Below are 16,463 nucleotides of genomic sequence, written 5' to 3'. Positions count from 1 at the left end.
TTATCAGCAAAAGTGCCCCACACATTTCACAATGACACATATACTCAGGCAGACCTAAAGAGTTGTATTCAGACACCAATGACCTCCATTACTTCACACTGTCTTCATACAGAGCATCAGAAGCCACGGCAGTCGGTCTGACTTGCTGACTTCTACTGCCCTGAATTCCTCTGCTTCTAGGTAACAGCAACGTTCCAAATACAGACTCAGTTATTAAAACCAGAAGCTTTGTTATGTCCCAAAAGCTTCAGAAGAAACACTGAAATTCACTCCTGCTTAGCAGGTATCTCCTTCAATAGCTTTTATTAATTTAAATACAGAGATCTTATTAATTACTTCTTTTATGTTTCTAGACCAAGTGATAATCCATAAACGGACAAGGCCCACAAATCACTGTGCCATTTGGTAGGGCTAAACATGGACAAGGTGCAGTTCACAGGAGGAGACTGTGAACACATTGGTCATGCATTGAAAATGCAATTTTGTCTCTGCTAATCTTATAATGAATAAATGTCCTAAGAAAGATGAAAGTAGTTGTATGGCATAAAGAGTGTAATGTTTACTTTGAGATTATTTGGATTAAAAAAAGCCCTTCTATGGAAGACGTAATCAAGAATCCCAAGTTAAGGTACTGCAAACCGGAATGTTCTCTGTATCACAGCTATCAACAATTCCTATTCACAACAGTGTGGCTCTGCACACAAGTGTTCTGACAAGTGTTATTTGGAACATCTAGAAAGAAGATATAACCCACAACATTTGGGAGCTCGTCAAAATTCTTAAGCTTTTCCAAGAAATATTTTGGCACTGATAGCTTGAACCTACAGACCTCAGACAGCTACTTTCACTGGAGGGAACAATATCAATTTTCACCAACATGTATTTTTCTTTTATAACACCCTTTCAGTGAGGACACACTGAGACCTGGTACTGCACAAGAAAGCTCAAGGACTCAGTTAATAAGACAGTGCAGCTCTTCAAATTATATTATATAGACAAGTAAATACTTCAAGTGCTGCCCAGTGGAAATGCTACTGAACAGGCAGAGTCTGAGATCAGGATCATCTCAGAATCTCAGGAAAGTCAATAACTTAGCATTCCAACTAGATGTGTGAACTGCTCTTACTTAAGGAAAAAATTCAGATTAACCCATCCTTCTTGAGAAAACTCTAGTAGGCACAGCTTTCCATGACAAAAATTATGGCCAACTGTAAAGCTATTAAAAAATTAAAATCTACTTTGTCAATGGAAAAAAGGTGCAGAACAAAATTAAACAAAGTTGAGAGACCTGGAATCAAGACAGCCTCGCATCACTATGAGATTGCACAGAAAACTGTACATTCCCTTGAAAGTTAAAAACCAAAGGTCATGCAGCTTTCCAAAAAGCACATGTTAAAATATTCTTCTAAGTTCCTTATAAGCAGCTGAATGACATGTTCAAACTCTTCTTATTAAAAAACTATTCAAACTTGAAGGTCTGTCAAAAACATGACCAGAAAGAAAAACACAACATAAATATAAACATCTCCCTTTTTCCTGGAAAGAGTATTTTGCCTGCCACAATGAAAACTAATTTACTTTTAAATTGCTTCAATCAGTAAAACTGATACAAATTTTCTACTTACCCCTTTCTTCCTTGTAAATCCTATGAGCTATTTTATCTAGTAAGTTTATTTTCTGACTAAATGTTTCCATGTAATTGCTCATTTCTGTAAACATTTCAGGACGATTTTTAACTGCTCCTCTTACTGAGGATGCTACAGCTCTGACAGTCTGTCCCATCCTGCTCAGCAAACCAGGACCCTGCTTCTTGTGGGAGGAGAGTTCCTAAAGACAGAACAAGCTCTCTTTACTTCCAGGTACTTTTGTTAATTCTCTGAAAACAATAAATAAAAGCACGCTTTTATCTTTTTTTAACAAAACTACATACATAAACTTCTGTCTTTTTAGTGTATAAATCTTATCATTATTAGACCAGTGTCAGAACCATCCTCGTCTTGTGCATGTATTAGCTAAGCCTTTCTGAGCAAACACAGCCATGCCATGTATGACAGTGTTGCAAGAATGGTTGAAGATGGCAGAGAACCTTCACCCCTTTGCTCCTCAGGGTGAGTTAGCTAGTTTGCAATTTAGCTTTTTGAACAGGAAAGCAGAGGTAATGATTGATGAAATAAGTCTTTGAGAAAAGCAGACAATGCTCCTACTGGAGGAAGCAATCCATCTACTTTTTAAACTGTTTTTATATGTTGCTAGAATAACCTTTGCTGAAATTTGGAGGCAGGCTTTTCTGAGTTCAAAACTCCAGTTTGCAACTGGACACATTCTGCAACAATGCAACAGGAAAATCCTGTATTTTTCTTTTATGAGATTAATAAAACTTAAAATAAAAAAAAGAAGGAAAAGACATTGCCATGCCAAAACAGTAATTAACTAATACCACTGTTTTACTCATAATCTTGGAAACTTGTATGTGTACCAAATAATATTCAGAGTTAAAATACTAAGAATTTGCCACAAAAATCCAAAATGCAGTAACAAAAACAATTTTGGAAGGTACAGCACTATTTATGGTCACGTGCATTATTACCACAACCACAGAAGAAAAGGTTATCCCAGGTAATGAATATTCCACAAATCCCTGCCTGTTTCTGCCACTTCTCTAACAAGCCATGGGATGACACTACTGAATACTGAACCAGGGAGGCTCCTGATATATCCTACTAACACAACAGGTGGCTTCACATAACTGTAAATAAAAACAAAGTCATTTTACCCAGGCCTGTGCAGTAAGAAAAATTTTGAAGTCCTCATTAAAAGTTAAAGTTGGATGATCAGCAATACGGTTCAAAAATTTATGTAAAGCTTTTCTTCGAGTCTCAATGAACTCATCACTAAATCGTTCCACCATTCCCTTCATTATGAATTTTTCGGGCAACGGCTAAGGAAAAAAAAAAGAAATAGATTGTATAATTTGCATAAAATATTCGGAGTATTATAACAGTTCTGCTGCTTACTAAAAAACACAGGCATACCTTGTAAAATCCACCATGCAACAACCCAAAAGCTATATAAAGTTATCATATTCAACTAAGGTGTACCATTTTTCTTGTAATATACAGTGCAGAAGAACACAAGTACAACTAAGAAAGGACATAAATCACTGCAAATTAACCTAAGAAATACCTTTATGTGATTTTTGTCACATACACATAAAGCTAAGGAAAATAGGTTGGCTTAATATTTGTGAAACTTCAGAAGCTGAAGAAAGACCTTAAACATCTCTGTATAAAACTGGAGCCATCTTATAAACAAAGAAAAATAACTTAAGTTTTAGCAAACAAACAGGAATGATCAGTGTTGGATGTGCTTCTTCAAGTTTGCTCTTCAACCAAAGGAAATCCTGGTACCGTCTTCGGACTTCATATTCACTGGAGTCAAATTCACCACGGGTTGTCTGAAAACCAAAAGCAGAAAAAACAGGCTTAGGTTAGAATACCAGAGAGAGAAAAGTTTTAGATTTTGGAGAAAACTGAGTACTTGAGGGAATGCATAATTCTATTTGATCTCTGTTACTGGTTTGCTGTTATCTTAAAGAACAATGATCAACTCCTTGAAGAGTTAACACATCATATTTCAGCATGAAATCAAAGTTCTACTGGGGGAGAAAAAAAAAGTGAGCACTAAGCTGCACTTTGCGCAGTGACATATAATGGTTATCTTACCACAATGTTTCCAAATTATTGCAATAATTACTTTAGCGTGGCATTTTTCTTTCAGCAATCACAGTTATGTTTGTTACTTTGAGGGCACTTCTCTTGAAGTGATTAGTAATCTACAAGTGAGGAAAGTCCATTTTTTAGCACTCTGAACAAAGCCCAAAGAGCTGACACACGTCCTTGGGACCTGGTGACATTACTCAATAATCCTCACTTTCAAAACATGAAAACTTCAGCATATCCCAGCAATAACACTTCCTGCACTGCTCGAGGGGTTCTGCAGCCTATCATTGATTCCAGTTTTGCAGCCCCCTGTCAGAACTTGCCAACAAACCTTTAATGCTTATAAAAAAATGCTTATTACAGTTTAAAAAATTGTCAGACTCAGAGATTTATTTTACCACTGCTCTGTCTTCTGAAGGCAAGCCACAAAGAGCCCATGTTTTCATTACCATGTGCTATTTAGCATTCTTTGTTGCACAGAGACTTATAATGCGATGCAAGTAAATTCTAAAAACCTCAAAACATGCTTTTGGTAATCCAAACATTTTTGAGAGTTGAATAAAAATTTTTCAAGGTATGTGGGAGGAATGCTATTACTTTATCATCAGCAACCAGCACTCCAAATTAAATATTATAAGAAAGGATAGAAAAGATAAAAAAAGCACGACCAATCCAACTTACAGCCCCTTCATACTTGCCTGAAGAAAAAATGTTCCTTCGTCTACAGAAACAGGCATAAAGTGAAAATTATTGCTAGCAACATAACAAAGATAGCTCTCTTCCTACTCATTAAATATTTTATGAGGAATTGATATCTCTTATTTAAAGATGAATAATTCCCATTTGAAAATATGCTTTTAAATGAATATTTTAAAAAGAACTCAAAGTAAAATAAATTAACAGTGCAATTCTCAAAATGGAGCCTGCAGAATATTTACTGGTAATCTCAGAAGACCTGGCTGGTATCACAAGGCTGATTTTCTTCCTTATTTCCTGTAAATAAGTTGCATGCAGGACAACTAAAAATACACTTGTTTCCTAATACTACTTTTTCATTAGAGAATTGTGGCAGTTTCCCCAGAAATTACATGCAACTGTACATGGGAAGCAAACATCCCTGAGTTAATGGACGCTGCAATTAGAAAAGAATGGAACTGAAAGACTGTAGGAGGTAACGTTTATGCAAGATCTAAGACTGGGAGCCTGCAAGTCATCCAAAAGTCATCAAAACTTGTGCTAATACAGTGTCGTCACAGTGGGTCAGTCCTTTGGCTGTTTCCTGTTCCTGCTGAAGATCACAACAGAAAATGTTATTGCCTCACAGCACTCATTTTGCCATTGAAGAATTATTAACTACTTTCTCTACATAAAGAATCTAAGCACATGTGTATGCAGACTCACACTGATTTTTTTTCCATTACATAGTGCAGTTTCATGCAGTTTTAGTTGTCTATAACTCATGGGAAAATTAAAGTTTAAATTTAGCAATATGCCAGAGAATGGCGTGCAAGAAGAGTGAAAATGCCAGTTGTTATCAAAGCAAGCTGTTAAACCACAAATAGATATTTACCTTTGTGACTACTCTGTATGTGATAAATGTTTCAATGGCTGTAATGTGGCTTTCAGGATCATCGACTGTAATGAAGAGATCTCTTAATTCTGGCCCATCTTCAAATTTATACTGGTTTATCATTGATGAGGGGGATATTGGCACTGAAGGACTGAATGAGTTTACCTCAGTCAGAGATGTATCCTACAAATAAGACATGAGGACATCCATATCAATAATCTTTGCATACAAACACAACTCTGATGCTGAAATAGCAAGCTTTAAAATTATCTGATAGAACAGATAAAACTTGGAGCAAATGAAAGAATTATGTAGTACACAGCAAATCCATTATCCTTTTCAGTATTTGCTTTGGTGAGGATGTAAGAAATGAGATTTATTCTAAAATGGATGAAAGAACAAAATACTACCATTTGAGAAGAATGTTATGCATAGAAAGAGAACTTGCCTATGAATAGTAAAATTAGTTATGAACCAAGCACCACTAATTGTGTAGGGTACTTACCAGTTTTATTAAAATTGTTAGAAGCCAGTTACTGAGGACTTATGATGTTTGAATTATCTCTAATTACCTGAACAGGATGGATAAAAAAATGATGATTCGAGAAAACAAGGCAAAATCCAAATCAGAATTTTTACTGGAAGTGGATATTTCAGTTTGCATTTATTTTAAATAAAATTTTAAATGGAAAAAAATTAAAGGTATATAAATTAATATTTTTTTTCTTAAGGAAAACAGTAAGGATGCAGTACAAATTTGCTGCTTAATTTCTAAATTAAAAAAAGTCAAACCACTGTTCTGCTGAAGTGAAAAACCTCTTTTTGATACCACTGACCACTTCCACACAACTCAATAATAATATGTCCCCATAGCAGCTGCTTCTGCTAGTACATTCAATGGTGCTCACTCAACTGCTGAGAAACAAGGTGGAAATTGGAAATGGGCCAGAAATCTCATCTTCTTCCTTAGATACAAATCTGGGTGAGATCTACTAATCTAGAATCTTGAAGGATACAGTTACCATGAAAATAAATTGAATTCACTAACTTCATAAAAGAGCATAACAAATTAATAAATCATTAGAGGCAACAGAGAAATTGAAATTAATCATTATATTTTAAATATCAAATACTGTATATGGCTTTTTTAATATATGTAATACAAAGAATTATTTTCAGAACAAACTCTAATGTATTTTCTAGAAGTTTTCTAAAAGGGTTGTTAGACTACACTGACTAGGAGTGGCAAAGAGTTGCCCTCTCCAATGTTATCTATGGAGGATAGATATGGTTGTTATGGTTGCTGTGGTTGTTATCTATGGAGGAAGGAGAACAGGGATGTAGTTAAAGAGAAAACTGCTCAAATGACAGGACTGGAATAGTGCAAGTCCACACTAACTGGAGTCACAGCATCATCCCAAGGCTGATCTCACAGGAATGAAGGGAATCCCACTTTAGTGCTGCTGAACTGTGTTAGAGTTGCTTTTTGTCCTTTGAATTCAATGGGATCAAAACTTTCTCTGGAAAGAAACACCTTATCTTGTTCGTTTTCTTTGGATTTAGCAATGTACTCATTCAAATATGGAGGAGACATTTTTACCAGGAATTATGCCCAGAAAGTGCTTAGGTACTAGCTCTCCTCCCCTCACTTACATGCAGTTCTTTGAACAGGGAGACAAAAGCAACACAGAAGACTGAAGACAGCACTTTAAATATTACACAGTGGCTTCCTTATACGCCTGTCAGTAATTTTACTTGTTCTCAGTGTGTTTCTACATGACTTCTATACAGCCAGCACTACTCTGAGTCGTGCAGAATAAACAGAGCTGCTCCCAGGGCCTGCTAGCACTGGCTGCCTGTGGTCTAGATGAAGAATGAGGACTGCTAGCTCAGAGCAGCCCATGCAATTCAAAGTGCTGAGGCAATGGGAAATTTTTAGGGAAAGAAAAATGCATGTGAGCATGTAAGGGACTTGAATGGCCATATAATTTGAGCCGTAATGACTCTGCAAGGCCTAAATTGGATCAAAGTAAATGTGTTTCGTATTTTCTCATTTTACATGGAGCATTAATGTCATAATGTTTCCTTCCTTCTTCTAGGTTGCTACTAAAAATTGCTCTATTCATGCAGGTGTCTGAAAGTATGTGTTTGTGTGGAAGGGCTTATGAATATGTGGTTTGAGAAACAAAATATGGGCAATAATAATCCACAGAATAAGCAAGTCCTTGGTTTTGTTTAATACAGCTCTAGTATTCACGTGCACATGAAAGAATACACCTGAGTTTTAAAGAAGCATCTGTCTCTTTATCCTCATGATAGTTCAGGTTTACTTCCAGTAATTCCTGAAGTTCATGTGACCTAAGCCTGATAACATCACATCACAGTTAAAAAAACCCATGATAATTTTCTATACAGCTGTAATTTTGTGGCTGGAACTATGTTTTTGTGTGCATACAGATGAGGGCAGGAGTTTTGTAGCACAGGAAAAACAGACAGCTCTCAGGTTGTGTAACCTTCTTCCTCCTCATCCATACAAAGAACATCAAGGCCCTGTCCCAGAAAATTATGTCCTTTCCCACACCTCCCTCATCCCCACCTACCTGCAGTACCCCTTCTCTTTCCAAGCCCCTTCCCTCCTGACAGAGCAGCTGGCAGAGCTGTGAGTGCCAGTCCACGAACAGGTTCATGCCTTTTGATTTACTGGCCAAGAGACCAAAGCAACTGAAAATCAATGAGCTCCTCGCAGCATGAGGGCCTTTTTCTGTGTCTGCTTTCTCTAACACTTGCAGTTACCTTATCTCAGTCTCACATTTGACTGCAACTGGTCAGTAACACTCCAAAATACATAAGGGAAGAAAACACTCCTGCAGCCAGAGCAGCCTCAAAACAGGCTACGCACAGAGCTGAGACTGCAGCTCTTTGGAGAAGGCACTAAGCCTGGGGGTTTGTCTAAACAATGCTCCCTCTCCCAGAGCATAGGTCCTTGACCCAAGGTTACGTCTGTGCTCCATCCATCCATCCATCCATCCATCCATCCATCCATCCATCCATCCATCCCAGCAAGGATCCAGAGCTTGCAACAATCTGAAGCCAGGATCCAAAACCAGGTCTTGAGATACGGGACATGGGGCAGAGTTTGTTTTACAAGTGAATAGCTTGGTTGTTGGAGCATTCTTCAAAGAGCAAAGAGATTCAGAAGGACTGATTTATAAGTACATTTTTTGGTCAAGGAACTATTCTGTCTCAAATCCTTGATGAACTTGAAGAAAAATCTTGAAGAAAAATTAGCTTCTATGCAATTCTGAAGTGGTATATACATGTTTTTCAGAAATATCATTAAGTTTTCTGTAATTATGAAATGCAGACAACCACTGTGAAACTGAGTTTGAAAGCAGAGGTGCTAAAGATTTTAAGTACTAAACAAACTGCTGACAGCTTTGTCAATGCTACCTATCAGTTATCAAGGAATGCAAAAGAAAACTGAATGGGTATTTGTGATACAGGCAGTACTCTGTACTTTGAAGCTAAGGGAAGAAAGCAGGTTGAAAACATTCCATCTGTCTGACTCATAACTCAGCTCCCAGAATTTGTCTTTGCTAAAAAAAATTACAAACTTTTTCAGTGGCAGTGGAAACCAGGATAAAGTGAAACGCATATCACATCATGAAATGCTTTATCAGAGCTGCTGAAGATGCTGGTCTGTAATATTTGAGATATGGCAGAGGATACCAGGTCAATGGTTTATAACACTATCAGGTTAAACGTCTATGGATTTCCATAAAACAAAAGCCCAGTGTTTACATTCTGAGTAATAACTCAGGGTATTGAGATTGACAATTTTTAAGAATCTCATTTTTCACCATTTTATTAGCTGGCACATTCCACTGCCTAGAGTGAGAAAGATGAAGCTGAGGAGAGTGGCAGGCAGCGAGCTGTGCATGGCTGCTGCTGTCCCACTTGGCCTGCAAAGGCTACACCACTGCCTTACAAACACTGCATGAGGAACCCCATTAAGATGCAATTTAAAACAAGGCAGTCCTGGAACACTATGTTATGGAAAAATTGGTTTTACAAAACTTAGTTGTAAGCGACATTTAGCCTGTCAGATTCCTTTGAATATATGGAACATGAATAAATAGAGTGTAAAGCCCAACCAATGTCACAGATTTTCATCAGATCAAAAGATCAGATCTCAAATTGCACTTGAAAACAAACCATGAATTTCTGGTTGATATATGCAACCACTACATGCAGGTATCCAAGCTTTGGAAGGAAAGCTGTATTTTCATGTAATATGACAAATTTTCTTGTTTGCAGGAATAACTTATCAGGTAGCATGCATTAACAGTAGTTAAGATTTCATATATGTAAAAAATATTTGGCATGAATCTAGGCAGAAATGTAAAGATCTCACTATTTGCTATAAAGCAGCAGTAATGTGTATCAACTCTACTTGTTTTTATTTTTTATTCCTAAGGAGAATTGCTCTTGATAAGGAAGCAGCACAAGCACCAATACACTGTCTTGATAAGCAGATACCTTCATGCAGAACTGCCTGAACTTCACTCATAAAAGGAAATGGATGCAAAGTGAGCATAAACAACTAAAATTATATTTTAGCACTGCTTCTGCATGCAAGTTCAGTGAATCATTCATCTTCTTAAGTCAAATCAGGACTAGTGCTTTCCAAGAAAATATAATTCAGCTTGACCCTAGTTATGCTTCAGAAAAATACAGGTAACTTGGTGAAATTTAGCCTAATCTCTTGCACGTTACAGACTATCAAATCACCTAAGAGTCGCTTCTGGCCTTAAAAGCCATGAGTTTCAAAAATTCTATTACACTTAAAATACATAGCAATATATACATAAATTCTATTACAGAGTTTAAACACATAGCTCCTAAGAAGGAAATCCTTATTCCAAGAGTAGTATTCATTCATACCACAACAGTTTCTCACCTACAGAAATACAAAAACCACACATTTACTCCCTATGTCAATCTGTCCTACTGAATAGAAATACATTGTCACTTTTTCAAATCGGAAATGTAACTGCTATTTCTCCCCCACGGCACACATCCTATCACAGCAGTTCACCAGTCTCAGGTGGTGAAGGACACCCTAGCCCCACACGCATTTTTTCCACTCTAGCTCTCTGTATGCACTTATGTTTTAGATGCTGCTTTGATAAGGCAAATAGATCCATGACATGCTCTCTTCTTTAACTACTGAGGAGACAACAGGTAAGTCTTGTCTTCCTTCACCTGTACTAAATGGGAAACAATATAAGTGGAATCCATCCCCCCCCCCCCCCCCCTTCGTTGGTTTAATCAAAACCAGCACTATCAGCCAGACGGGCACACGTGTACCTGGCTGTGTGCTCTCTGAAGGTGGACCCTGATACATTGTCAATTACGTTCATTTTATTTCTTTCATCAAAATTCAGGTATTCTCTTCTCAAATCTCCCATGTGAAGGTGTGAGACTTCATCTTTTAAAAGAAAACTCAAACTGAAACTTGGAAACATTTATTTACGCTCAAACACAACTGCAATTACTAAACACGATTGTTTATTTAATTTACAGATACATAGATGGCACCTGACGAGCATGAGTGATGAAAAGGGTACAGCGAGACCAGATTAGATGGAACATTTAAGGTAAGGGCAGTCATGACTCGCACTGCTGGTCCGAAGCAGCGACTCCGCGTTTCGTGCCCGAGAATCACCCGGGACTGCGGGCGCCCTCGAGCGCTGCCCGTGTCAGCCCCGCGCCCCCGGGCCCGTCACGGAGCCCCGCTGGCAGCGGGCAGCGCCGCGCGTCCGCCGGGCGGGCGGGCGGGCAGAGGCCGCGATCGCCGCCCGGGGCGGAGCCGTCCTGTCCCGTCCCGTCCCGTCCCGTCGCGCCACCCCGGCTCGCCCGGCGCCCGCTGGGGCAAAGTACCGGCGAGCCCGCCCGGCCGCCCCCGCTGCGGAGGGTGCTGCCGTACCTTGCTGAACACCTCGAGGTCGTCTTCCTCATCGTCCAGGGCCAGCACCTCGGCGGCGGCGAGCAGCGGCCCCCGGGCCGTGCCGAGGGCACCCGCAGCGAGATGCGAGTCGGCTCGGGGCCCTTCCCCGCCGGCGGGGAACGCCGGCCCCGGTACCCGGCCCTCGGTCTCCATCCTGCCCTGCGAGCGCGGGCGGCAGCCCCGCCACTCCGGCCGCTCCCCGCGGGGCCGCAATTGGCGGCTCCGCCGCCCGCCCCTGGCCGCGGCCGGCCCGGGGGGCGCGCCCAGTGCGCAGGAGTGGAAGCGGCGGCGGGAGGGCCGCGCTGCCGGGCCGGGCAGGGCTGGGAGGGAGCGGGGCCGGGAGATGTCGAGCCTGCCGGCAGGCCCGAACAGTGGGGACTGCGGCTGCGGCCTCTGCGGAGGCGGGACGGGGCGGCTCAACGCCCACAGGCGTGTTCGTGGCGGCGCGGGGGACGCCGCCCGGGCCGCCCCCGGGGCTGCCAGGGGACTGGGCGAGCCGCCCACGGGGCTGCCGCTGGCCGCAGGCGCTGGAAAGTGTGTGCAGTGTCTCGGTCTGGAGAGCTCCGTGCGCTCCCTCGGCAGCCCCCGGGCCCGGCGGGGGCGTACACAGGCTTGCTTTCCTGCGCTCTCCGGGTCGGTCTTTCTTCCCTCCTGGCAGGCACTCAGGTGCCGCCACCGGGTAGCCGGCAAAACCCGCGCGTTGCTGCTTTGTCTCTTGCCTCTCGTACAGCTTCTCTTGAGCAGCCGCTCTGTCGCTCGTAGCTGGACCCCTTCGCCGTGAGGTCAGGCGTGTGTCCTGATGCTGAGGCCAGGGACTCTTTGGTATCAGAAATGTGCTTGTGAGAACAAAGTGACAGCACGTTACATCAGAAAAACAGCGGGGAGAGAGACACCAAACGTTTAAAAGCTCAAAGCTGCCCCTTTTTTTTAAAGTAAAACCATAGAAATTGTGGGATTTCGAAGTTCCAGTAATGAACTGGAAGTAATGGCTGGCACTGTTCCTTGCCGGAGCCAGGGAGGCGGCGGGAGGGGAAGGCGGCTCAGACCTGCCCTGGGCTTCAGCGCTTCCCTGGCACCGACTCCGGGCCGGGCTCGTCCCCGTCCCCGGGACCCGCGTTCGCTCAATGTGCAACAGGGCGCGTCTCTCCAGGCGCCGCCTGAAATAGCTGAAGTCAACTTTGTTGTTAATGTAAATTTCAGGAGTCGTGGGCGGGTTCTTAAACAGGCAGATACACAAAGACAATGTTGTATCTTGATTCCCTTGCTGTCAAATTAGAAAAGGCAAACCCCGTAATCAAACGAAAATATTTTGAAAAGTATTCCTTCGTGAAGCGCTGCAGGCAGCTGATGGAGGAAATGCATTTGATATTTCACGGTTTTCGGCGAAGTCTTGAACCACAACTTGAAATAAAGGGATTAAACTAAAAACCACCAAATGTTCACTGAACTGTGCAAAGAGACAAAGACTACGTCTGCCTAATTAGAGAGTGTTTACTGAGACATTTTAATTTTTGTTTAAAAAATACCCTGCAATTCACGCGGAGGCGGGGGCAGTGGCCCGCTCCGCACCTGAGGCGCCAGCAGCGTTTGCTGCAGGAGGCCTCGCAGGGAGCCGCCGGCACAGGGAGGTGGGATCCGCCTGTCCTGGAGCCTCGGACACCCGCTGATGCCTGAGGACCTTGCAGTAAGTGCAAACAAATGGCTCCTGTAGTATTAAAAACCAGCTGACCCTGGTACGAGATGCCCAGGCTTCTTTTCTTTGTGCCCCTGTGTAGTCTGTCCCTGCCCTCCTGCTCTTCGCTGTGCCCCAGCTCTGCGCCTGAGGGGCCCGCGGGTTCTTCGGTGCGCTGCATTCCTCGCAGCGTGCCCGGGCCCTGGGCTGAGTGCTGCTCACCTCCAGGAGCTGCAAGGGCCGTGCTGGGGCTCCTTGTGGTGCAGGTGCTTCTCGTCTGGTGTCAAATCTCCAGCTCTTCCTACCTCTGTGTCATTCACGGCTCCTTTCCAGTGTCGTTGCTGCTCCTGTTCCCTCTGATTACCTTCAGGTACCAAAGACTGATGAAAAGCGACTATTACAATATAAATTTTCCACTCTGTCTTTTGTCCATCAGTGAGAAGTGTGGCTAATTTGTTTTCTGACTTTATCTATAGCTGATAGCATATAGTTTCCAGTGGCTTTGCCCTTATTTCCACATGTTCTGCTAGAGGCCTGCAGGTTTTCTGAATAGAGTAAGTACCTACAACCTGTATAATGCCCGAGTTTTTAATATGTCTGTATTTAAATTCAGATTATATACTTCTGAGACAATAACAAAATAAAACTCATCAAGGACCATAATTTCAGACAATACACATCAGAGATGATAAATAAAGGACAGCCAGTCAAAGAAAGTATAAAATTGATGTACTGTAGGCTTGAATATTAAGGCTGTTGTCTGAGTCATACTAATATTCCAGAGTTTTACTGTGCTCTTGGATTTTTTATTTCTGTTTGAGAGAAATATTACAAGATGCTTTAATTGAATTTTTTTTCTTATTATTGCTTTTTATTAGCTCATTAATCAAGCTTAAGAAGACATATTTTTAGATTCCTTTCTGGCAGTGCTTCTCTTTCTGTGCTTTATATTTGAAGTATCCATCAGTAAGGAAAAGGTATTCATTGTCCTTCACTCTAGAAAAATATGCATTGCATTTAACAGTCATTTTGGAGGTTTAATCATCAAAAGGACTCCTGCTGAAACAAAATAGGAGACTGTTTTGTGATTACTTTCAGCTGCCTTCCCCACCCTCTACGCCAGTTGTCCCTAATTTCTCTTAAAAGGGCTGAGTAAGCAAATGCACCTTCAGGGCACCTTCCCACCCATGCTGAGTCCCAGGGGGGTTGCCAGCACCTCTCCCCTGCATTGTTTAGCAAACCGAGCATTTTACAGACTCAGGAATTTTGTGCTCATTTCCTGCTGGAGGATCAGAGGTGACTTAAAATAGTTGAATAATTGTTCTTCTCAATGATATTGTAGATAGTGTAAATACAGAGCTACACTTAGCAAAGGGGATTTGCAGGGGTGTCTTATACTTTAATTTCAGAAGTGCATTTCTTTAGATCTTGGTTTTTCTTCATTTCCATGTGTGTATATTCATAAGCTCCATGTTTTCTGGGCACCAGAGATTTACACATTTTACTTACACATTTACACATTTACATATCAGCAGATAACCTTTACTGAACCTTTGGAATGAGATCTTGACAATAATTAAGTCAATATATTAGATGTTGTACCATGAGTATTGTTGCCCCACTTATTTAAAGAAATAGGTATTGCACTGAAACAATACTTGACAATATTTTGCTAAATAAATTGTAACATTTTGCAAAATATGTTTCTTTCTAAATTCCTATGCAGTTTCCATGAAATACTCTAGCTTCCCAGGCCCTCCTACTCAGGAACACTAACTGGAATATTCTCATATGCTGGGGTTAAGCTGCAATCGCCTCCAAATTTCATTTATTCACTTAAACCTAAAAAGCTATTTTGTATTACAAAAACATCAGTATTATTCCTACTTGCATTTTCTCTTTTTCTTTGGTAAGAGTGTTGATCTTAGCTAGTAATCCCTTCCAGAGTTGCTTTTCCTTGAACAAATTAAATTTACAAACACCGAAGCAGAACCAAGCTATTCCTTTCCTCTTATGTGCAGGCTGCATGTGATCCCTTTAGGCCACAATACCACGTTGAATACTTAATGTTGACTTGTCAAGTTTCACCAACTGCACAGTGATATGGACAGGATTAAATCTTGTTTTATTTCACCATCTCCCTAGCCAGGCAGCAGCGGGGCATGGAGGGCTCATGGTGTTTTACTCTGTTCCACCACTGCAGTGCAAATAAGCGTGTTAGTGAATCTGCTGACATTCAGCACCTTGACGCAAATGAGAACGTTTTTCTAGGTCTGAAATGGATTGTCAAGTAGCATTCTTGTCAGGGTTGTGTAGTGCATAAGCAGAAGTCATTATGTTTACACCCAGAAGATATTTTGATGGTGAATTAAGGGCTGACCTTCATATCATACCATTTATTAGAGCAAGATTTTTAGTAAGCTCCATTTAATGGCTTAGGATAAGGTTAACTATTTGTGTTCCATGCCTGAACTCACAAGGAAGTTGGAACATTAAAACTCTCTACATTGTGAGCTGCTTAGCTTTTCAGCTGCCTCTTGTTTTGTGGTTGAAAGGTAATTGTTAAGTTATTGTGGGGGTTTCTCTGTTGCTGTTAATTTAAATTTGGAAGATTCTTTAATTGGAATATTGTAACATGATTCATCTGTCAGATGGTGGATATCCTGCAAGCTTATTTTTTTTCAGAGACTGTCGGACTGTTATTCCTTTCTGACTGCCCAAAGGAAATTACAATGTAGTGTACTCATAATCATGTTATCTCTTTTATAGCTGCAGATGATTTTTATGGCATTGCATCTGTACAAACCCCTGATCAATATCTGGAGATGTGCTATCCTTTTAAGTTATGTTACTGTCAAATTTTCGACATGAAAATATTCGAGGTGAAGCACTATTTGGTCTCATATATTTTACAATATCTACAACCAGTTGTCAAGCTTCATTAGATATGAAAGCATCGTTTTTTGGGGGAGAGGGTGAAGGGGTGTAATACTTTGCATTGTTGTGAAATAGAGTCTATCTGGTCTAATATAGCATTGTCTTTTCTGCTGAAAAAAATGGTTTCCTGTTTTCAAATAAATGCTGCTGTCCTAGTTTTTTTAGGAACTGTATATTTAGCAATCTGTACTGTACGGCATGAAATACTAGAGTATCTCCTAGTCAGAAAGTATGCAAAAATATTCATACATTAAATACATTTAAAGGCTGATTGAATTAATTTGATACAGGACTTGGAGTTCTCTTTGGTTTTAATTTTTCTCATGCCTAGTTTGGAACTCTAGGTAAAGAGAAACAGAGTAATACTGGACCTCAGTTATTCTGTTTGTCAATGACCAGGTGTAGTCCTGCTTGCTAAAAAAATCCAAGAAAAGTGACAATGGTTGATATGAATGTTATTTCTTTACATGTGTCTGTTTATAATCTATTTCAGTTGAAGAATTGTGTATTTCAGCTGGTACAGTGTAATGGCTCTGAAAACACTGTGCAAACTGG

General features: G+C 40.9%; 1 protein-coding gene and 1 long non-coding RNA gene across 4 annotated transcripts in view; one reads left to right on the top strand and one right to left on the bottom strand.

The window, feature by feature from the left end:
* Window positions 1-12,015, bottom strand: part of SNX7 (sorting nexin 7) — a 29,742-nt gene extending 17,727 nt beyond the window's left edge. The window contains exons 1-5 of the mRNA XM_038144547.1: window positions 11,279-12,015; window positions 5,290-5,472; window positions 3,344-3,454; window positions 2,774-2,938; window positions 1,626-1,827 (exon numbers count right to left, since the gene is read on the bottom strand). Coding sequence (XP_038000475.1) covers window positions 1,626-1,827; window positions 2,774-2,938; window positions 3,344-3,454; window positions 5,290-5,472; window positions 11,279-11,452 — 835 coding nt within the window. The 5' untranslated portion in view covers window positions 11,453-12,015. The remainder of the gene's footprint in view (window positions 1-1,625; window positions 1,828-2,773; window positions 2,939-3,343; window positions 3,455-5,289; window positions 5,473-11,278) is intronic.
* LOC119703987 overlaps window positions 5,485-16,463 on the top strand; it is a 37,512-nt gene continuing 26,533 nt past the window's right edge. For all 3 annotated transcript variants that reach the window (XR_005257813.1, XR_005257814.1, XR_005257812.1), the window contains exon 1: window positions 5,485-10,949. This is a non-coding gene — a long non-coding RNA (uncharacterized LOC119703987). The remainder of the gene's footprint in view (window positions 10,950-16,463) is intronic.

The sequence above is a fragment of the Motacilla alba genome, chromosome 8, assembly GCF_015832195.1.
Source record: "Motacilla alba alba isolate MOTALB_02 chromosome 8, Motacilla_alba_V1.0_pri, whole genome shotgun sequence".
Classification (NCBI taxonomy): Eukaryota; Metazoa; Chordata; class Aves; order Passeriformes; family Motacillidae; genus Motacilla; species Motacilla alba.
This window is presented reverse-complemented; position numbering and strand designations above follow the sequence as displayed.